Below are 23,423 nucleotides of genomic sequence, written 5' to 3'. Positions count from 1 at the left end.
GTATGAGGTGCCATCGCTATGGCAGATAACAACACCAAGCCCTTAGCAAAGCACGGCCAGGACTCGCAATGGCTGTGCATGAAGTGGCCATTCCTGTTTCCTGATGGAAAAGAAACGCCAAGCTCAGCCAAGGGAGGAGGCTGCAGGCTGGAGACACCGCTGCCGGTGAGGGCGTTGAAGAATCTGGGGTTGTTCCTGGTATCTCACATGCAGGAAGGGGTGTCAAGCTTGCAGGGACGAGCAAAGGCAGGATTCCTGGACGGGTTTTCAGCCACTTGGGAAAACGGCCAGAATGGCATGTGGGTATTTCCCGATAGGAAGGGGAAACATGTCCTGTCGCCGGAAGAACAAGGGGAAGCGGAGCAGAGGGCGCTTGCTCTTGCCCTCTCCAGCAAGAAGCCCGCCACCGTGCTAGAGTTTTACTCGCCCAAGTGCACCCTCTGCCGCTCCCTCCTCCCATCCATCTTGGAGGTGGAGTCCAGGAATGCGTCCTGGCTCAACATCGTCATGGCAGATGTAGAAAACAAGTTATGGCTGCCGGAGGTAAGCCTCCTCTTTGCACTGTTTTTTTTTTTCCCGTCTTCTTCTTTCTTAATTGAAGTATCTTAATACAAATTTAAAATAATTAACTGGAAGTAAATCTGTAAGGGATTTTTTCTTACAAACATGAAAACTATTATCCTCACAGTCCCTCTGGGGTGACAGAGGGGCCTGTACTAGGACCATGGTGTGCTGCTGCATTCCTGCATCTCCATACTTCAGAGATGATAAGAGCTCTGATTGAGTTCCACACTTTGTAGATTGCTGGGTTCATCCTGTCGAGATCATGAGCACTTCAATGCCATCATATGTGGTCCATTAGTGTCATTGGCATGCAAATGTCAGCAATCATGTAAGCTAGTCACGTGTCGCTAAATTCGGCTCAAGGGGAGTCAAAAGGTCATATTCAATGAAGCAAAAGGGCAAACTGTGCACTTCAATCCCTAAAGTTTTTCAGGCCTGTTGCCTGCCCATAGCATTGGCATATGTTGTCAAGAAAACTGCATCCAAAGTTGTAACTTGGTTGGGGTACCGTTTACACACAGTCAATACCCTAAGAATGTGGGGGACAATGGGACCCTCTTGTCAAAAATGTAATTTTGTATTGATTGGTCCTTCCGGATGTGCCCACCCATGTCCAGCCACTTTTGGCTGCCCAAAATTTATCTTTTGATGCGGCATCCTTGTCAGCAGGGGGCTTCTTTGTGTGTAAAGGGCCTAAGGGTCATCGCCACCTTTTGTAAACCCTTAACAAAGTAGTGATAGTCATGTATTTGATTTAATGCAAGTAATCTAGTGTAATCCAACCTAGTCCTTCATCATGTAACCCAAGGGTTTTTCATCATGTTCATGTGCTTGAGTTTCTGTTGTTTAAAAAAGGGAGAAAGATATCCTTCTATTAGTTAAAATCAACAGCCATAGGCTAAGTGTACATGTCCAAAACCCTCGTAAGAGGCAACAAAGAAAAGGCGAGGGTGGTTCCCTCATTATTGGCTGCTCTCAGAGGGAACCTACTTCATAAGGGGGGTGTTGGAATGTGCAGCGGAATGAGACAGAAATCTGAGAGCAGAAAATGCAGAGGTGCAAGAGAGCTATATACACAATATATCTGGTACATAAAGTGGGGGGGGGCAAGCGCCCCTATATATATGGCCAAGGGCTTCTGGTCGGTCCTGTCTAAACAGGCCGACAGCCCCCCTATAGGGTCCCACGACCAGCACAACCTGGTCGACCAGCATGGCCCTGTCGGTCAACCCCTAGTCGGGGGCCCCTCCTGGCCAGCCGCCCCCTATAGGCTGACTACAGAGAGAAAAATAGGCCCCCCCAACTGCACTCCTACCTGGGAAATGAAGGAAAAAAATGGGGACTCCTCCCGCGGGTGGGCACACCCACATCACAAGCCCTCACTCCCTATAGTATAATATGGTACAGATAGGAGATGAATGCTAACACCCCCTCTCAGTTCCTAGACGTGGAACCAATCCCAGTGAGCTGGAGTGTTGACGGAGCATCTGTTGAGGAAGAGGCATTGTGAAGAGGTCCGCCGCATTGTCCTTTGTTGAACAAAAAACTAGCAAGATGTCACCATCCAAAATCTTCTCTCGAACAAAGTGATATTGTATCTCTATATGCTTGGTCCAAGCATGGAAGACCGGGTTCCGAGCAATAACTGTACAACTCTCGTTGTCACATTGGATGACCGTGGGTTCCTTTTGCGGAAACCCAATCTCGTCAAGTAACCTCCTTAGCCACACCACCTCACAAGTAGTAGCACAAGCAACACGATACTCTGCCTCAGTGGAAGACAAGGCAACTTCTTGCTGTGCCAAGAAATCACTCCAAAGCCAAGGGTAAAGCCGTATCCTGGAGTAGATCTCCTCGTGTTAAATTCTCCTCCCCAATTAGAGTCACTCCAACCTCGGAGACTGACTCGGTACTTCGACCCCCCTCCAGTGTCATAAAAGAGTCCAAGATCCTTTGTACCCTGCAGATACCGCAAGATCCGCAATCTTGAGTCCTAATGAAACTTCAAAGGTGTCTGCATAAATGAGCTCAACAGCCCCAATGGAAAACTCAAGCCCAATCTGGTGTTCAGCAACCAAATCAATGAACCGACAAGTTTTCGATATAAAGAGGCATCAACCTGCTCACAAGGATCATGTACACTAAGTTTGGTATTCGGGTCCATCTGAGATGAAATAGGCATGCAGGTCTCCATCCCAAAGGCCTCTAGCAACGCATGAACATACCGTTGCTGAGAAACAAAGAACCCCCTCTAGGTCTGCCAAATCTCCAATCCCTAAAAGAAATGAAGTAAGCTTAAATCCGTCATCTCAAACTCCTCGGATTAGGTAGCCTTCGTCACGGCTATGTGCTCCACATGACTGCCAATGAGAACAAGATCATCCACATAGAGGATAATCAATGTGACCATACCGTGTTCCCGAAAGAGATACAAGTTCGGGTCTGCAATTGATCTCTGGAAACCTTGTCTCTCAAAGAAAGCATCAATCTTCTGGTTTCAAGCCCTGGGAGCTTGTTTCAAACCATACAAGGCCTTCCACAACTTGTAAACCATACCTTGAGCCCGGAACGTCAAAGCTTGGAGGTTGCTCAACATACATCTCCTCTTGCAAGTCACCATTCAGGAACATAGATTTAACATCCATTTGATACTTTGGTGTCCTATTTTAGCCTCTAGGGCTGACCATGTTAGTCTGAGGGGCTGGTCACCGCTCACATATATTTTCCCATATTTTTTCCCATTTTATGGAGTCTTGGGTATTTTCCCAGTCGTGTAGGTATTTTAGCTGCAGTTGGCTGCCTTCATGTAGAGGTATATATAGCCGGCATGCCTCCCTCATATTTCACTGCTTAGCATTGCTTGTCTAGCTGCAGTCCCTCACTTACGAGGTTCTCCCCTCTTGCTAGGGACATGTATTCCTTTTGATGATGATATTCAGAGCAAGTTCTCACCTATGTTTCCTCTCTCTCTCTCTCTCTCTCTCTCTCTCTCTCTCTCTCTCTCCTGCGTTTCCACTTTCCCTTCTTCCGCTGCACATTCTATCATGGTAAGTGCCAGTGATTGTCAGCATTGGATGCTCCCTCCTCTACCACTTCAGATCTGCGTTTTTCTACCCATGGACAGATCTGTGTTTTTTCACCAGAGATTGGTCAGTACGTTCATCTAGTTAGCTCAGCGAGTGGCTCGGTGGGGACAGCCAAGACTTGTGGGCTTGCCCACGGCTGTCAAGGTTGGGAGGTGAGTCAGGCCTGCACCCCCGTCATGTTTGTTTGGATTGTTTGCAGGTTTCGAGTCTTGTACCAGGAGCATTCTACGAGGAGATCCTATGGGGATGAGAGAGAGAGAGAGAGAGAGAGAGAGAGAGAGAGAGAGAGAGAGAAAACACAGGTGAGAACCTGCTCTCAATGTCATCACCAAAAGGAATACATGTCCCGAGCAAGAGGGGAGAACCTCGTAAGCGAGGGACTGCAGCTAAACAAGCACTGCTAAGCAGTGAAATATGAGGGAGGCATGCCCGCTATATATACCTCTACATGAAGGCAGCCGACTGGAGCTAAAATACCTACACGACTGGGAAAATACTTAGGACTCCATAAAATGGGAAAAAATATGGGAAAATATATGTGAGGAGTGACCAGTCCCTCAGACTAACATGGTCAGCCCTAGAGGCTAAAATAGGACACCAAATAGGAAGCCAGCAAGTAGGGGATGATGTCTAACACCCCCTCTCAGCACCGGATGCTGAGCAAACTCCAAGAAGCCAGAGACGTCGTCCTCGATCAAAGATGAAAGACTGCAGAAACAGGTACCAAGAAAGCTCCACAAGCAATCTCCTCAGCAACTCAGCTACAAAAGCAACAAAACAAGCTGCCAGGTACATCGCTCCTCTGGAAGAAAACAACCATATAGGCTGTGACGTGCTACTCCAAATAATGGTTCCAAACTCCCAAGTGTAAGAACACTCCCCGAAGTCGGATGTCGTGTATCCAGCCTGGAGAAGGTATGAAAAACCTCAAAACCAACCAAGATCAGATCTTGAATATAATCAATCCTAGGAGGCTCAAGATCTCTGAAAAGATCACTGCTCTCCTCCAGAAAATTGGAAACTCGTGTCACAGAAGAAAGTCTCCAAAGTTACAAAACAACTCCCGAAACTGATCCTCAAGTGAAGTAGCTGGAGAAAGGTCCCCTCTGAGTGTAGAAATCTCCTGTGGGAAGCAAAACGCAGCCAAGACACTGCTATTTATCAAAAAATAGCACTCCACCGCCAACAAAAGGCAAGGAACATGTAGAAACCGGGAAACCGTGTAGGCCAGGAACAAAACACAAGTATAGATGCTCCAAAATCAGCAAAACGTTGACTGAAATCTGCAATTCAGAATCCTCCTCAAGTACCAAACTGTCTCCAAAGCCACAATCCAAACAAGAAACCCCCTTTGCAAGTGATCCGTGTCCACTAGAGAAGAAAACGGAGCCAAACAAGGGGCTACAAACCTGAAGATTCGGGTCAACCAGTGTCCACACCTCCTATGAGGAAAAACGCTGAAGAGAAGGTACCTTTGGGTCCAATAGATGAAGCCCAATTGAAGGTAGAGCTACCAGCAAGATCGGTTCAGAAAAAACGCAGCAACCATGGCTGCAAATCTGAAAACGCAGAGGTATAAGGGGCTGTAGAACAGGCTGAATATGGAAACGTTGAAGCCTCAGATCAAGAACTGCTGTAGAGAACAATCAGGGGGAGGGGGGGGATGGCACAAGATAACCAGAAGGGACAGGCAAAAGGGAGCCTTGAGAGCTCCAAGATCAGGGCTGGGAAAGCAAGCCCAAACAGGCCAAAAATGTAGCCTGTTTGGGACAGCTATGCTGCTGTCCACACCTGGAAAAAAAAAACGCCTAAGAACCCCTGGAGGGTGCCGCCAAGATGGGCAGGTATGTACTATGCTGTCCAGAAAAACGCCCCTGTCAGGTTGCAAACTGACGCCTTGAAGAGAAGAAACTGCAGCCCACTAGAGTGGTGATGAATCAGCCCTTGAAAATCTGAAACGCAAGCTTCAACTACCTCGTGACGTCCCATACCACCACGAAGCTACCCTTGCGAGCCTCGAGATTGCTATCGGTCTCGGTTGCATAAAGCAGGTGCACGTTTGCACTAGATCCAGGCTCCTGACCATAGAGCTCTCACAAAGACACGCGAGACTCTATATGACTAATGACTAATCTTGGCCACCCTTTTATAGGCTCTTGGCCGGTCATTGGGCGTCCACACTTGGGCGCTTGCCCGTCCATACTTGGGCGCTTGCCCGTCCGTTAGTCTATCCCTAACTCAGCTCGCCATTCAGCCTGCCTAGCTCCAAGCTTCCTCAAACCTCGAAGCTAGTCTTGTGTGCGTGTAGCACACGGTAGATACCCACTGTGCACATGACATACTCCCCTTCCTCGAAGAGCTTACTCCTGAGCTCACTAAAAAGCCAGGGTAATCTCTCTGAAGAGTAGTTAATGTCTCCCATGTAGCGTCCTCCTCAACACGATCCTTCCACTTGATCTTGTATTCTGTGATAAGCGTATTATGCAATCTTCTTTCACGAAATCCAAGAATCTTTTCAGGTTCGTGTGGAACAAATGTCATGTCCTCGACATCTATGATTTCTTGAGGAGTAACTAACTGGTCTGTTCCACCCAGTACTTCCTTAAGTCTACTAACATGAAATACAGAAATAACTTTCACATGAGAAGGCAAATCCAATTCATATGCGACTGAACCACTCCGTCGTGTAATACGAAATGGCCCATAGTATGTAGAGGGTAATTTTGGAGATCAACTTGTCCGTTAAGTCTCGGAATCTTTCGGAACTCGCAAATACACCATCGTTCCTTCAGAGAAGTCTCTGGGTGAACGATGTCTATTAGAATAAAATCTGTCTCGGTCTTGAGCTAATAGATTCTTTCGCAACTTGTAACATTTCTTGCATATCTTGCATATCTTGCAAAAAATTACGTGTTGCATCATACTGAAGTCCTGAGAATCCCATTGTAACAGGTGATCTAGGTTGAAACCCATACATAAGCATGAAATGACTAAAACCTGTACTCGTATGGTTAGTACTGTTATATGCAAATTCTAACATAGGAAGATAATCCTCCTATGAACTCTGTCTTTTGGAGACATATGCACGAAGCATATCTTCCAAAATCTGATTCACTCTTTCAGTCTGGCCATCAGATTGAGAATGATCTGAGGAACTCAAATTCAAAGTTGTTTCCAATTTCTCAAAAACAAGTTTCCAAAAATCACTCGTAAACTTAGAGTCCCTATCATTGACTATGTCCTGCGGTAACCCGTACAGTCTAAACAATTGCTCGATAAACTGCCTTGCTAATTGCGTAGCTGTAATGGTCTTTCAGGTCGGTAAAAATCTAGCCATTTTTGTCAAGCAATCTACCACAACCCAAATAGAATCGTGGCCTTGATGTGTTCTTGGCAATCTGGCAATAAAATCCATGGAAATACTTTCCCATTTATTACCTGGGATTTGGAAAGGATGCAACAACCCAGCCTATCTAAAGCGTTCAGCTTTATTTGCTTGACAAACTTGACACTTGAGAATATAATCTTCTACATACCATTTCATCTTTGGCCAATAAAAAGTGTGTTTCACTAATGATAAGGTCGTGTGTATCCCAGGGTGTCCAGCAGAAGGGGTGTTGTGACACTCCTTAAGAATCTTGGACCTGGGATCTGTGGTACACAAATTTTGTCATTACGGAATAGTAAACCATTCCGAATCATCCATTGACCTCCTGCAGCCTGAATGGTAGGCTGCTCAGTCATTGAGTCTTGGTCAATCAATGAGCTCCCGTCCTGGATCTTGTGCCAAAATGGACCAAAATAACTATCAGTCCTGCAAAGCCCTCTCAATGATTGAAATAAGTCCGTAGAAATCTCGGTGAACGACAAAGTATTTACCTCTCTAATTCGACTAAGCGCATCTGCAATACTGTTCATGGACCCTTTTCTATAACGAATCTCAAAATCAAAATCTTGCATTAATTCAGCCCATCGAGCTTTCCTTCCTCTCAAATCATCGCCATCACACACATACTTGATTGATTGATGATCAGTCAATACCACAAACTTGGAACCATATAAATAATGTCTCCAAACCTTGAGAGCGTGAATCACAGCATAAAGCTCCTTCTCAAGGGTTGGCCAACGAGATTGAGTGTCGTCTAGCTTTTTACTCTCAAAAGCAACAGGGCTATCATCTTGAAATAGAGCAGTCCCGATAGCATAGTCATTGGCATAAGTTTCAAGAACATAAGGCCGACTAGGATCGGGTAATGCTAAGATAGGTGCTTCCTTGACTTTATCTTTCAAAAGTCTGAAGGCCATATCCAGATTGTTCTTCCAAGTGATAGTCTGATTTGACTTACGTCCACGACCTTTCAACAAGTCGGTCATCGGTAGTGTGAGCTGAGAGGACTCCCGCACAGATTTCCAAAGAAAAACAACAAAACCGAGAAAAGAACGAAGTTGTTTCACTGTTCGCGGTATAGGCCAAGCCAGAACCTTCTGAACTCGGTCATAGTCAATGCTCAATCCATCTCTAGTGATCTTGTGTCCCAAGTAAATGATGTCTGGCATGAAAAACTCACATTTACTTAATTTAGCATATAGTCAATTCTGTCTTAAAATAGTAAAGACAATCATGAGGTGTCTAACGTGATCCTCAAGAGTACGACTATATATCAAAATATCATCCCGGAACACAACCATAAATTTTCCCAAATGTTCACGGAAAAGATCGTTCATCATTTGCTGGAAAGTGGCTGGAGCATTGGTTAACCCAAAAGGTAATACGAGAAACTCGTAATGGCCATACCTAGTCCGAAAGGCGGTTCTTTCGACATGCCTTTCATGAATACGTATCTGGTGATAGCCAGTACGTAAATCTATCTTCGTGAAATATTTCGCTCCCGCTAACCGGTCAATCAGGTCATCTGATCTAGGGAGAGGATAACGGTTCTTAATTGTCAGCTTGTTTAATCTCTTGTAATCTATGTACATTTTCCAGGTGTTGTCCTAAGCAACACAGGTGCACCCCAAGGTGATTTACTTGGACGGATCTGGCCCATCCTCAAATAATCTGTGAGTTGTTTGGCCAACTCATCTTCCTCAGCTTGGCTCATCCTGTAAGGTGGAATACTAACAGGGTGAGCACCAGGGATAAGGTCAATACGATCGTCGATGATCTACTGTCCTTTATGGCAGTTCCTTAGGAAATATATCTTGAAACAAATCAAGTATCTTCTGTAATTCTTTGCTTTCAAATACACTTAATTCATTGACATCCATAGAAGGTATGAGAAATGAAGAAAGTGGAATCAATACACAATGGAAAGCAGTATACAAAGAAGAATCCATTATATTGCCAAAATCAATTGTATTTACAAGAGGTCCCTGAGAGGGATGTATACAATCACCTAAAATACTCCTATGTTTAAAAGAAAAAATATGACTAGATCAATCTATCTGGACTTGAAGAGTCTTAAACCACTTAATCCCTAATAGCAAGTCTACATGCTCTAGGTGCATAATATAGCATTCCAGAGTATCTTTGTAGTCCTGAATCCGGATCGGTAGCGTCTCCACCTTTCGATCCCATACTTGCCGACGCGCAGGTAGGCGTACCTCATAGGTATGATCGCTGGGTGTTGTGTCAAGACCCAATTTCTGCACAAGTTTGTAATTAACAAAGTTGTGTGAGCTGCCAGGGTCTAGAAGAATGTGGATTCTATGGCCATTCACTTCTCCATAAACTCGGAGAAATCATGCAAGCCAAAAACTTTAGAGTTGAACAGAGAATCAGAACATGTACTAGGGTGAGAAAGTACAGTAACTGACATACCTGTCAAAGACAACTGGTTAGCTGCCTTTGGCTTGGGTCCTGCGTTGGTCTTTGCACCCTTTTGCTATGGGCACTCCTTACGCATATGTCCTTTTTCTTCGCAAATGAAGCAACGTCCCTCCTTCTTAAGCTTCAAAGCCTTAAGGAGACGTTTTTTCTTTGCGGGGGTCGAAGTAGAATTCTTTGAAGGTTGGTCCGAGGACTTTCCTTCAGTCGTGCTAGTCTCATTGGTGCGGAGAACTTCCTTTTGTGCTTGTTCCCCTGCTCGGTAACGGGTTTAGACTTGGAAGAGACCATTGTATCATCATAGATACGAGCGGAATGAATGGCTTCGTCTAAAGTTTTGCATTTGTTGTTTTTAACCTGTAAACGGTATGAGTCGGGTAAACCGGCTATGAAGAAACCCAAAAGAGTTGTGGAATCCATCTTCGTAGCTTTCATCTGCAAGTCCCTAAATTTCTGGAGATAGACCTCATAAGTGAGGTGTTGCGAGGTCATGGTCAAAGTAGTAAACCGGGCAACAATATCATAGTCATTCTCTTTCTTGAGGAATTCTTTCTTGAAGACATCTTCGAACTGTGCCCAAGTCGTTGGTTTAGGGTTGAGTTCCTTCCACCAAAGCAAAGCTTTGCCTGAGAGGAAACCTGCTGCTAATTGGATCTTTTTTCCATCGTCATATGGATGAAATTGAAAATGGACTTGCCACTTATGTAGCCAAGTGTCCACTATCTCCTTGGTACGCTGCTTTTGCTCGCCCCCAAACTGTTCCGGAGTAATATTGGGGCCTAAAGCAGATGCCAAGGTATCCATACCCGAAAGAGTAGATAGGGTAGTGGTCAACAAAGAGATGGAGTTCTGTAAAGCCTGCATCTGCGCGGCGATTTGTGCTTGACGTTCAGAGGAAGAATCTTCGAGAGCAACTTTAAACTCTTGGAAATTTGATTTTGAAACATAATCGTCGAAAAGATCGACATCGGTGGCTTCCGTAGCCGGCAGGTCTTCACGTTCGAGAATGGGCTCCAACTTGGATTCTTGGGTCGACATCTTGAAGAGGGCAAGAGGAGAAAAAATATTTATCTTGCACAAGGAAGTGCTAGAGAGCTTGAGAGCTTGAGAGATGTGTGGCAAGAAGCTCGCTTAAGGGGAATATATAGGCTTCCCCAAAAGCTAACTTAGCTTTTGCTTTTGTGTTTTTTTTGAAAAAATAAAAAAAAAATAATAAAAAATATATATTCTGTTTTTCTTATATAAAAAAACATCACTTTACAAAGCAATAGAAGCAATACGTGGGTTAAAAAAAAAAAAACCCTCTCTAAGGTCCAACAAAAAAAACAAAAGCAACGTCAAACCTGGGTTTTAAAAAAAAAAAAACTAAAAAACTCCACCCCACACGTTTGCTTTTCGCTTTTCTACTGTGCCCGATTTTCTGCCACCCGTACGCCTGCATGATTACGAAGTCCTACCGCCCGTGCACAGAACTGGCCCCTACGTACGTGCGCTTGCATAACTGCCGCCTGCGCATGAATCTGAGCCGCCTGTACTCCGCTGGCGCCTGCGCGTATGTACCTGGCCGTAACCACCTGCTTGGCGTACCTGACCGCCCGCACATCCACCTGGGCGCCTGTGCTTGCCTGCGCTTGGTGTTGCCGCCTGTGTATCCAACCGGCCTGCGCAAAAGCAATCTTTTGCCTGCGTACAAAAGCAGTCGCTTGCTTGCGCCTGCACACATACCTGGCCGGTATGGGCGTACAGATGGCCACGTGTCCTGCTTGCGTACAAAAGCTTCAGGGCTGCGCTACAACACCCTGACGTCACTTCTCCCTCTCTCTCTCTTTTACGAACAATAGCCGACAGGCTTTTCTACTTTTCTCTCTCTTCAAACTGTTCATATAGTTGAGGCACCTACAGCCCTTCTTCTTGCAAAGTAAACAACCCATTCAAGACTACAATCTTCCTCACGGGTTCCTACGATGCAAAAGCAACATGCTGAAATTGAAAAAACAGCAGTATGCATAGAAAAACAGCAAGCTTCTCGAACTCATATCTTTTCTTGGACTTCTTTTTCTCTACCTACCGACTTGCTCGTTCACGAGGCTTGCTCTGATACCACTATCAAATCCCCATAGGATCTCCTCGTAGAATGCTCCTGGTACAAGACTCGAAACCTGCAAACAATCCAAACAAACATGACGGGGGTGTAGGCCTGACTCACCTCCCAACCTTGCCAGCCGTGGGCAAGACCACAAGTCTTGGCTGTCCCCACTGAGCCACGAGCTGAGCTAACTAGATGAATGTACCGACCAATCTCTACCTCGTGACGTCCCATACCGCCACAAAGCTACCCTTGTGGGCCTCGAGACTGCTGCCGGTCTCGGCTGCATAAAGTAGGTGCACGTCTGCACTAGATCCAGGCTCGTGACCATAGAGCTCTCACAAAGACACGCGAGACTCTATATGACTAATGACTAATCTTGGCCACCCTTTTATAGGCTCTTGGCTGGTCATCGGGCGTCTACATTTGGACGCCCGCCCGTTCATACTTGGGTGCCCGCCCGTTAGTCTATCCCTAACTCAGCTCGCCATTCAGCTTGCCTAGCTCCAAGCTTCCTCAATGTCATGTGCACAGTGTGTATCTACTGTGTGCTACACGCACGCAAGACTAGCTTCGAGGGGCTTCCTCAATGTCATGTGCACAGTGTGTATCTACCGTGTGCTACACGCACGCAAGACTAGCTTCGAGGTTTGGGGAAGCTTGGAGCTAGGCAGGCTGAGCTAGGGATAGACTAACGGGCGGGCACCCAAGTATGGACGGGCGGGCGTCCAAGTGTGGACGCCCGATGACCGGCCAAGAGCCTATAAAAGGGTGGCCAAGGTTAGTCATTAGTCATATAGAGAGTCTCGCGAGTTTGTGAGAGCTCTATGGTCTGGTATGGAACGTCACGAGGTAGAGGCTGGTCGGTACGTCAACCTAGTTAGCTCAGCTCGTGGCTCGGTGGGGACAGCCAAGACTGTGGCCTTGCCCACGGCTGTCATGGTTGGGAGGTGAGTCAGGCCTGGCCCCCCTCTTGTTTGTTTGTTTGTTTGTTTGCAGGTTTCGAGTCTCGAACCAGGAGCGTTCTACGAGGAGATCCTTGGGGATTTGACACCCAAACCTCGAAGCTAGTCTTGTGTGCGTGTAGCACACAGTAGATACACACTGTGCACATGACACTCTCTCCTGTGTTTCCACTTTCCCTTCTTCCGTTGCACATTCTATCATCATGGCAGTCCTAGCTGTCGCGGGGAGGCATCAAAGCAATCCACTCTGCCTTCTTGTATCTCATCACAAGCTTGGGTAAAGGAGCGGCAAAGGGTGGTAGAAATGGAGATTTGTCATACTCTTATTGAGTGTAATATATCCTTCAATGTGTTAAGGACAGACCAATGGAAAAGAATGGTGAAAGCAATTGCACAAGTAGGGCCTATTGAGACGTGGACAGGTCTTGAGTATACGAAGATGCGTACATCCATGTTGGATTTGCAGAAGGCCTTGATAGACAAGGCGCTCACTCCTGTGAAAGCAGGTTGGCAGGAGTTTGGATGCACTATTATTTCAGATGGGTGGGCAGACATTCGCAAGAGGCACATAATCAATATCCTTGTGTCATCTTGCTTGGGCACCTATTTCTTGCGTGCCGTGGATGCAGGGAGAGCAGGAGACAGGATCACAGGGGAGTTCATTTATGGCCACATTCGACAGGAAGTTCATTTATGGCCACATTCGACAGGCTATCCTTGAGGTTGGGGAGGACAATGTTGTGCAGGTGGTGACCGACAACGCCTCTAACTGCAAGGCAATGGGTCAAATGGTCGAGGCAGAGTTTCCACATATAGTGTGGACTCCACGTGCTGTCCATTGTCTTGATTTACTTATGGAAGACATTGGGAAGCTTGTTTGGGTGCAGCCCATTGTTGTAGATGCTGTAAAGATCACCACCTTCTTCCGCAAGAAGTATCAGGCTCTTGCCATCTTTCAGAGCCATAGCCCTTTGGATATGGTGAGACCCTCCAAGACCAGGTTTGCCTACATATTCTTGGTCTTGGATAGGCTCTACAAGATAAGAGATTCACTATCATCAACAATTGTGGATCCAAGGTGGCGACAGATGCATCATTCAGAGGATGAGCATACAAAATACTTGCAGAGGCAGATCCTGGATGATGATTTTTGGCGGCAAGTTCATAGCCTTTCAGTTGCAGTTAAGCCCGTGTATGTCCTTCTCCGACTTACAGACATGAAGGGCTCAACTTTGGGGCTGGTCTTTCATTTGTTTATGCAAATGAAAGACCATGTTGCTCAGTGCTCCATGATGACTGCACAATGGTAAGCAATAGTTCTAATTTCTTCCTCTTTCTTTGATTTTTATGACTTCTCGATTCTCGATTCTCATGACATGTCAGGACTGACATGTGTAACCTAAGACATGTATTTTCAATCTCTCATTTTCAGCCGAGGTGAGATCTTGGACATTGTAGACAAACGGTGGACATTCATGAGCCGTCCCATCCATGCGATGGCTGCCATGCTCCATCCTCTCTACAGGTCGCCAGAGCTATGGAATAATACTGCTTTGAGCATGAAGCAGTCAGAGTATGTTGGAAGGATGTTCTCAGAGGAGGAGCAACTTCAGATCGATAGAGAGTTCACCACGTACATGAATGGTATTGGTGCTTCATTTGCGAGAGCTGTGTCATTGAGGAAGGAAGCCATGAAATTTCCTTTGACATGTGGCACTCTTATGGAAGGGTTGGTCTTCCAAACCTTTCACGCTTTGCTCTTCGTGTTCTCTCTCAGGTAACTTGTAATTAATCTCTAAAGTATAGTCTTCGGAAGTGAAGCCTGATGTTTTAGCATTAAAAGATTTACAAATTTGCTCGCATTGCACTCATTTTTGCACAGGATTGCTCAGCTGGAGCATGTGAGCGGAACTGGAGCTCATACTCTCTTATACACACCAAGATTCGGAATCGCCTTAGTACTTCTCAATTAGAGAAGTTGGTGTACTGCAGAGCTAACATGAGGCTCATGCGAAGCTACCATGCTTTGGGGTCACCGAAGCAGGTATAAATTGGACTCAAGAAAAACTTAGAAGTAGAAAATTATTTCTAGTTCAATGAATATCCAATATGCAATTTTTGGCATGTTTAAACAGGTTGATCCAACACTACTCAAATTGGCAGATGAACCCAGCTCGGAGCTTGTGGATCGGCAGATTAGAGATGAGCAAGATGAGATTTTGAGAGCTTTACATAGAGCGCGTGAGAGTGTGGATCATTGTGTGACCCGCTCACGTGCACGATCTCTCAGCATTCCTCTACGCCAGGCAGCTCCAGATCCAGGCTCTGCGAGACGAGAGAGCATTCGCAGGGGAAAGCTTCCAGTTCGTCGCACCCAGCAGAGGCGTGCAAATGAGGCTGTCCAACTCATTCACACTCAGATTCCCGAGGCACATGACGAGGATGCACTGGAGCTTGTTGTTGCTGAGCCAGAGTTTGATGAAGAGGACAATGGTATCAATGATGGAGGCATGCTCTCTTCAGAAGACTCATCATCTTCATCTGATGATGAGATTTGAGACTCTTGTGTCCAGACAACTGTAGTGTTTCATTGTTTTGCTTTTTGCACTTGTGGACGAGGACATGTGCTGTAGACATGATATTTGTACTCTCTTTTATCATCTATGACTTTCATGGTTCTTGCTTATATCACTATGACATGAGGTATTGTGTAATGGGCTTGGTAACTGATTTTTAAACTTTAAGTAATGAGGTTCACTCTTTATTTTAAGTATTTTGGTTGCTATGTCTACAAAATATTCAGGTTTCTAGGACTGTTTACAAATGGTACGTACTGTTTATGTACGTTAAAATTTGTTTCGTACAGAAGTACGTTCCGTACGTACTGATAGCGTGCCGTACACTACGTACCTTTCCACCTTGTTCCGTTCTTTAGCATCCAGCTTTGCCTGCATAGCACGAAGCCAGGGTTCATGTGAAAGAGTCTCGTCCACAGAAGTGGGATCAGAAGGACCATGAATAATAGAGGACATAAGAGCATAGTTAACAAAAACGTTACCCTCATGAATTTATTTCCATGTAACTCTGGAAGATCGCGTAAAGCTTCCCCCATCTATTTGTAGACACTTGGGTTCTCCAACCTCTCTCTAAACTTATCCTTTAGTTTCATATTAAACATATATCATAGAAGTCCCATAAACAGATGTACTGTCAGCCTCAGTACCTTCGGGTGAGATAAAAACTACACCAAGCGACCTCTAGATGTCATCTGAGCCTGTTTGTATCAAGGGAGTGGAGGTGCTACCCCCCTCTTGAGCATCAGGTAATGCTCCAGACCCATGCTCTGCTGAACCTGAATGAGCCACAACAAGAGTCGGCTCTAACTCAAAGGCATCGAGATAAAGCTGCAAAACCTAAGGTGAATCTGTTAAGTCACCTTCCTCCATCCACTTCGCATCCATCGGTGAATAGTTCTTGAACTTCACAAGATAGTGACGGGAAACTTTACCTCGTACCTTTCTTTCCTTATGTGCCAGTATCTGCTCTAGAATAAGAACCTCATCAAGTTCCTCAACTTCCGGCTGAGCCTCATCTGATACATCCTCAAGCACATCCCCACGGAAAGGTCTAAGGAGACTCACGTGAAAAGCATTGTGAATCCTCCAGTGATCTGGTAGCTTCAAACGATAGGCTACCTCACCAATCTTTTCCGATACTTGAAAAGGCCCATAATATCGCATGCTCAACTTAGGAAATAAGCGCTCTTTACCCTTCATCCTCTTGAGTCTAGCCTTTTCAAAGCGCAAAAGAACCCAATCACCCAATGCAAACTCTAAGGCACGTCTGTGACGGTCTGCGGCTTTCTTTTGCTTCTGCTGAGTTTTCTGGAGTGCCAACTTAACTCTCCGATAAGCTTCATCCATACTCTCCACATACTGATCAGCCTCAAAAATCTTATCCTTTGTATGCAAAATGGGTGGTACCTTCTTCCCTCCTTCCACAATCTCAAAAGGCGCCTTGCCTGTCGAGGTATGTACAGTGTTGTTATATGCAAACTCCACTAAAGGAAGATACTTTTCCCATTGTTGATAACACTTGAGAAGATCTAACACTGTAGAGTTAGCCTCTTGACGGACCATCTGTTTGTGGATGAAATGACGATGAAAACTTGAGAGTTGTACCCATGTTGTCAAACAACCCTCTCCAGAACAAACTCGTCATCCGTGGATCACGGTCACTAATGATAGACGTAGGTAAGCCATGATACTTGAAGATGTTCTCCATGAACAACTTCACCATATGATCCACTTTGATCGTCTTACGCACGGGAATGAAATGAGCCTGCTTACTGAACCTGCATATGATAGTCCAAATGCCATCATTGCCCGTTTGTGTCCGTGGAAGATCAAATATAAAATCCATGGCAATGCTCTCCCAAAGTCTATCTGGAATAGGTAAAGGCTGTAATAACCCTGGTGTCTTTTGACGGTCAAACTTTACCTTCTGACATACGATGCATTGCCTCACAAAGGCATCAACATCTCTTCTCAAGGTTGGCCAATAAAAGAAAGTCTCCATTGCTTTTACCGTGGCGTCAATACCTCTGTGACCTGCATACGGTGGAGCATGACTTTCAATCATAATCTTGAGTCACAATGGCCTGGTAACACAGTCTGCCATGCATCAATAAAAACCCATCTCTGAGAGTATAATGCTCATGCAATGGAACCTTGAAACCAGCCTCTGGTATAAACCAAAGTGCGGTAGACTAGCAGTCACCCTTCCACTTGTAGTCCAGATATGAAAACAAAAATGACTGGAGCTAGAGTGCCCCAAATCTGAAAATAAAACGACACCTGTTGGCCCCAAAGCTTGGCGTCCCTTGCGGTATTTCTTTATTCAATTTCAAAAATATGTAAGGCTGAGTACAACAAAACCAGCCAAGAGATTACACCTGTATGTCCAATCTGGCAGCCTACAATACCTCTTAGCACAGAGGATTCACACACACAGATCTGTGTCTCAAAGCAACACTCTGTGCCTCCCTCTGATCAGCCAAGACCATTTAGGAGGACAACCTTGAGCATACATCTGGCATATCTCATGCACATGGTTCAACAACCCAGCACAACATACATTCACTGTTCAATCTCTGTCTCCACCCTTTTCAATCTGCCATACCCCTCCTCTCACAAGGGGCCAGATAGCTCAAATGAACAAATTCAGAGCTTACCAAAATCAGCTCGTGGATCTGCACCGGAGGAAGTGATTTTACCAGTCTGTACTTGCACACTTGTTTCATAGTTTCCACACGTATTAGTTCTGCACTGGTCAGTAACTAACAGCAGCCGCCTGTTGACTGTACCTGTGAACTCAGCCTGCAATTGTACTGTCCAGTGCCGCCTGCTCCTGAACTGTTTGTACACTGTACCTGTAGTCGTACTTGTCTGCACTGCGTGTACCAGCAACTACAGCCGCCTGCAAAAACAGCCGTCGCCAGCACCCACAGTACGGATTCCTGTCTGCGCCGCATGTACCTGCAGTCGTACAGTTGTACTTGCAGTCGTACAGCTCTGTACGGCTTGTTTTCTCACACAGTTTTCAGCAGCCAAGCTTCTCTGCAGCAGCAGCCGACTAGCTTCCTTCTCCTCTCCACGCTTGAGCATACACGTTTGTCACACGCCTCCCAAAAGCAAGAGAGAGAGTGAAGAGAGAGAGGCATGCACTCCAAAAGTGGAGTTGCCCCCCTCTCGAAACTTGTCCTAGGGCCCCAACTTTAATAATAGTTAAAGTTCCCTAGGGACCACTAAGGCCTAGGGGCAATCATACATAAAACATTAAAATATTAATGTTCTAGTTCCCCCCTTCACACCTGGAGATGTCCACACATCATTATCTCTGTCCGGGCACCCCAAATGTAAATCATTTAATATTTTGACTCAGCAACCACCATGCCCACACTTGTGTTGTTCCATTTTCACAGGGCCATGACAATGGTAGTCGGATGGAACTCCACCCAGCTCTGATACCAATGTTGGGTTAGGGTTGCACAAAAAACAGACACAAGAGATGCACAACAGCAAGCACTCTCAAGAGAGTGAGAGATGGTGATTGATGCTCAAAGAAGATAGGATAGAAAAATGTGTGTGGAGCTTGGGGGTTGACTCCACAATATCAAAATGCAATAAATGAGTGGTGTCCTTTCACCCCTAATATCCAAGGGGAAAAAACCCAAAGGGAGAAAAGTGCCCATGGTTAGCCCATGTTCACATGTGGCACTTCTCATAGCGTATATGCCAATACTTTTGGGCACTGATGACGTGAGTGGTAATGCTATGCATGATGGAGTTGATGATTTTAAGCTTTGTGAGTAGACTGTCATGGAGAGATGATTTTGTGGAGTTTGGGAATTAATCTGGACTTTCTGCTGTATCACATTTAGAAAAGCAAAATTGCAAATCATGATTGTTAGAAATAACAGATTTTTGTTTCCTTTTTTGAAGTACACTTATATGGTAACACCAAAAAAATCACTTGTTGGAAGTCCACATCAGGAAAGTGCTTTTATGATGAATATTTAAAAAACTATAGAGTCACAAATTCATAAGCATATACCCTTGCAGTAAAATTACATTTCTTCATTCTTTTTGGGCAATATTGATGTTGTGTTCATGCAGTCCATGGGAATTGCTGTTTCTTTTCAGGTACTTCTCTATGATATAAAATATGTGCCGTGCTTTGTGCTGCTTGATTCTTATGGGACTGCATTGGCCAAGACCGGCACTCCCTTCAGCCGTCTACACGTTGTAACAGGCTTGTCATACCTTCTAGAGAAAATGAGACCAATCAAAAGTACAGTGATTAATGCTACTCCTGGTGAGTCAAATAATGCAAAGAGCAGTGAAGGTCAAGGACGGATGCTTTGATTACTGTGATTTGGAGGGTACGATTTTGGTGCCCATTGCTAGTGTTACAGTGTGAGTCATTCAAAGGAATGACTATATACCATCTATTATGAACTCAATTTATGGTTGAGAGAGACCATATTTTTGTGTATACATAATTTAGAAGTGCGTTACTTGCTTTTTTACAGTTATAATTGCTCTAATTGTTACCGAGTATTCGGTCTGATTGTTAGGGCTGTGAATGTGAGCAATGCAGCCTAACCTTGTTGCACCATGGTTCAGAAGCTTCAAAACGTGGTGCTCGTACAACTCTGTTTGTGTGAATGTTTTGTGTTGTAATTGACTGTAAAACTTATGTTCCCTGTAGTGGCAAATGCTAAAATTTGCTTTGGATTTCTAGTCTCTATGTTGTCAGAATGCCATTCAAAGACTTGCAAGTTCTTCCTTTCTGGAAGACCTAAAAGGAGGATTACACTTGATCGATTGCTGGCCTGTGCCCATCCTCTTGGGAGTGTGAGAAAGAAACTAAAAGGCTCCTTTTGGAGAACATACAGGGTGTCAATCTTTGATGTCATAAAATGTGAAGTAGTGAAGTGCTCTTCTCGTCCGGCTGCTGTTAGAAGTCATCTCCTGTCTATACATATACACCAGGGCCTCTGTTGTGGGTGTGCCTGCCCGTATTAGGTGTTTTCTCATTTTTCTCCACTCTCCATATTTTTCCCCCATTTTTTCCTATTTTTCCATGGTATGGGTGGCTGCCCTGTGATGGCAGGATGACCTAGTAGCTGGCCCGACTGCACCAGTATGCATGTGTTCATTTTTGGGAGCTGTCCAACTGGATTGCACAGGTCGTGGACCTGTCTAGTGCTGGCCGATTGGATGACACCAGTCGTGAGGCTGTCGGCAGCTTTTGCACAGGCCGACTGGGTACATGGGGCCATAAAATGGCCCCATGGCCCCCATTCCATTGTATCAGTTATTCGGGATTCTTTTGTGTATATAGAGCAGAGTTACATGCCTCTCTCTCTCTCTCTCTCCTCCTCCATTGCTGTCTATTATCTGCAGTGCACTTGCTCTTGTGTTCTCAGATTTTGTCATCATCTCCGCTGCATATTCTGATGTGGTATCAGAGCCCTAGGCTCTTGATAGATCTTGGGAATTTTGTGAGCAAGAGGGGGATTGTTGTGTTGCTAATTGGTGGACTGTTCTGAACTGTTCGGGAAGAGGAGAAGCAAGAGGAAGGCGGGCTGATTTGCTGGACAGCCACTTGCAGGTGTAAGTTCTTTTTTTTCCCACCCACCCACTCACCCTTTTCAATTACATCCCCGCAGTGGCAGATTTACTTGAGATGGTTGAGAAGCATGTGAAGATCCCTACACTCCCCACGTTCCCAGTAGACAGTCAGTTGGATAGGAACAATTATGGCATATGGAAGGTTATGATGGAATCTAGTCTGGAGTCATATGACCTTGCTGATTTCATCGTTGTTGGGGTTCCACGGCCGGAGATAGAGAAAGGGGAGTTACCGTCAATTTGAAAGCATTCTACTCGTCTTTGATTACCAGTGGCAGGCTCAGCACCATCATGTGGGAGGAGCTTGTGTTCATGGTCTTGGACCAGAAGGAAAGATTCACAAACCCTCCATAGGGCGGAGGTTCGGAGGCCTTAACTGGCCAACGGTCAAAAGGCCGGAATAACAAGGACAAAGGGATGGTCTCATCGGAGAAGTCTTTTGAGAAGAAGCTTGATGCAGACCGAGAAAACTGAAGGCCGAGAGGTCCTGCAATGATTGTGGCGAGAAAGGCCACTATTGGAGAAAGTGTTCCAAGCGGACTGGGAAGAGTGCTGATTCTTCAGTCTCAGCTGCAAAGACTCCAGCATTTGTGCACTTAGAGATGATGGAGTCAGATGCTTCATCGTCTTCGAGCGAGGAGGCAGTTGGCTTCACCGCAAAGGATACCCGGGAGTGGATTCTTGATAGTGGTGCTTCCAGGCACATGACTCCTTCTCGATGCTTCTTTTTGGATTTGAAACGGCAGTCAGGTCGCATGTAACTTGGTTGAACACAATACTAATCAATACACTTAAATACACTAAGATTTGATGGACACTTGCTCAAATGCAAGAAGTAAATTGTTGAATTGACAAGAGACACACAATGAGCCGGAACGGCCAATCCCTCAAATAAAGTATACTGATCTTGGGAGAATCAAGTACATAGTGTCATGGGCATTTTTGACCAGATTTCCATACCAATGCACATGAATACAGTATTGCAAATAAGTGGTTGTCGATGTAGACTTGCAATTCACACTATCCTCTCAAGTGCCCATGTGTTCCCTACCATCTGCTCTCTATTGTTCCACCAACACATGGTAGCAACAATCTGCAAGAGAGCACGTAGGACAAGAGAGCACTACACAGGGTATGTGATCTTGTAATCCGGTTCCTCCCTTCTGTTATTTGCTTCCATATTTAAGCATTAAAGCTTACCAATTGCAAGTAGAGTCGATGACAGCGGAAGTCTTCGCGATGGAAGTACTTGGAGTGAAGAGATCTTCGATTTGTCGCATTTCTTCGCGACAAAACTCTTCAAGAGGATGAAGGGAACCTTGGGAAAGCTTCCCCTATAGTTCAACTTGAGAAAGGAGGTTGAAATTAGGGTTTTCAGCAAAAAGACCAGAAATTACAGCAATAAAGAGAGCTGTTTTGCTGAATTTCAGTCATTGGGAGTGTGTAGGAGAGTGATTAGCATCCGGAAACACTCTTAGAAGCTTGAGAAACACCTTAGCAAGCTTGGAAATGGAGTTGGGAAGGAGAAAGTGCAGAAAATGCAGCCCAATAGCCCTCATGAAGGAGGCGCCCATCTCTAGAGAGAGGAGGAAGAGTGAAGTGGTGAGTTGTCCAATGTAGGTGGCAGGCAGGTGCTTTGTGGAGCAAGCTAGAGTGGACACATGGTTGGTTACTTCCTTTGTACAAAGGGGATAAGGTCTGGGCGGTGGACATTGGGTTATGTCCACCTCGGGACATCAGTGTGTGAACACCGGGCTGGTCATAATTTATAGTGAGTTTTGGTCGCCCAAAACTTAAAGAAGTGTGTACACACTCACTTATAAATTAGTGCTAACTCTTAAGGCTAGGTTTATGACCAATACTTACCACCTGTCACATGCCACATAACCATGTCAGCAGACAGTTTCACACGCATGGTTCGCGGGTGGGCATCCCCTTACCCGGAACTACACATTGGTCAAGCAGGCATGAAAACAGCATGCTATTTCAATTGCAAGCAAGCACATAAAGATGCTGTGCAATGCAGCATTGGTATGGACAATCCCCGTTCATGAGACTATACCAAAATAGACGTGCTCCAGGCAAGTACACGAGGTACCAGACCCAATGGAACACCAATCCACCGAGCATTTCTGGGCATGTACACGAAGGCATAAGTCCCAACGGAAAGCCAAGTCCACAGTATCACATGAGTGGTATCAATCCCCGGCATATACAACTGCCATGGACACCAATCCAATGTACATACATGATAAGAAAGCACGGGTGGACAAATTGGGTGGCCAAATGGTGACATCGCATCTTCATTGGCGACAACTCCACCATTCCGATACACAGTGAGGGCCGGATGGAGATTATTCCCAACGGCAAGGAGGGTAAGCATTCCTCCCGTGTTCTTTACGTCCCTGCTCTTGGTTTTCATCTTTTGTCAGTGCATGAAGTATGCAAGACTGGCTTCCGGGTGGAATTTGAGGAGCATTCAGTTGCTCTAAGGGACCGCGAGACTGGCCAGGTTGTTTTGGAAGGCGGCGTGGAGAATGGTATCTACAAACTCTCTGCACTCTCCTCATTGACAGGTTCTCAGGTTGGTGACTTGTTGCACTTTTGGTTTGGCCACTTAAATGTGGATTCGCTGCGGCAATTGCAAAACCAGAAGAGTGATTACTTCATTTGGTTGAAGTTGAGGAAGAACCTTGC

The 23,423-nt window shown here is 45.4% G+C and overlaps 2 protein-coding genes across 3 annotated transcripts; both read left to right on the top strand.

Annotated features, from left to right (window-relative positions):
- Nucleotides 1-19,832, top strand: LOC147619593 (Thioredoxin superfamily protein). 2 transcript variants are annotated; one of them, XM_086773263.1, is made up of 2 exons: nucleotides 1-543; nucleotides 19,233-19,832. In XM_086773263.1, the coding sequence occupies exons 1-2, from the start codon at nucleotides 19-21 to the stop codon at nucleotides 19,452-19,454; spliced, it is 747 nt and encodes a 248-aa protein (XP_086629389.1). In that variant the 5' UTR covers nucleotides 1-18; the 3' UTR covers nucleotides 19,455-19,832. The 2 variants fall into 2 exon arrangements, with proteins under 2 accessions (XP_086629389.1, XP_086629388.1); XM_086773262.1 differs by having other exon boundaries at nucleotides 19,206-19,832.
- On the top strand, nucleotides 14,589-15,086 carry LOC147619594 (uncharacterized). The gene has a single exon (XM_086773398.1). The coding sequence runs from the start codon at nucleotides 14,625-14,627 to the stop codon at nucleotides 15,084-15,086; it is 462 nt and encodes a 153-aa protein (XP_086629524.1). The 5' UTR covers nucleotides 14,589-14,624.
- Nucleotides 19,833-23,423: the final 3,591 nt, after the last annotated feature.

The sequence above is a fragment of the Cibotium barometz genome, chromosome 33 (genome assembly GCF_041138505.1).
Source record: "Cibotium barometz isolate CiBa-2024 chromosome 33, ASM4113850v1, whole genome shotgun sequence".
Taxonomy (NCBI): Eukaryota; Viridiplantae; Streptophyta; class Polypodiopsida; order Cyatheales; family Cibotiaceae; genus Cibotium; species Cibotium barometz.
The sequence above is the reverse complement of the archived record's forward strand: the minus strand, read 5'-3'. Positions and strand labels throughout refer to the sequence as shown.

Bases quoted from the DNA above. Each gene is read 5' to 3' on its own strand.
- LOC147619594 (XM_086773398.1), top strand. From the start codon at position 14,625: ATGAATATCCAATATGCAATTTTTGGCATGTTTAAACAGGTTGATCCA.
- LOC147619593 (XM_086773262.1), top strand. From the start codon at position 19: ATGGCAGATAACAACACCAAGCCCTTAGCAAAGCACGGCCAGGACTCG. The intron at 544-19,205 runs GTAAGCCTCCTC...GTGTTCATGCAG, and splicing joins ACAAGTTATGGCTGCCGGAG to TCCATGGGAATTGCTGTTTC.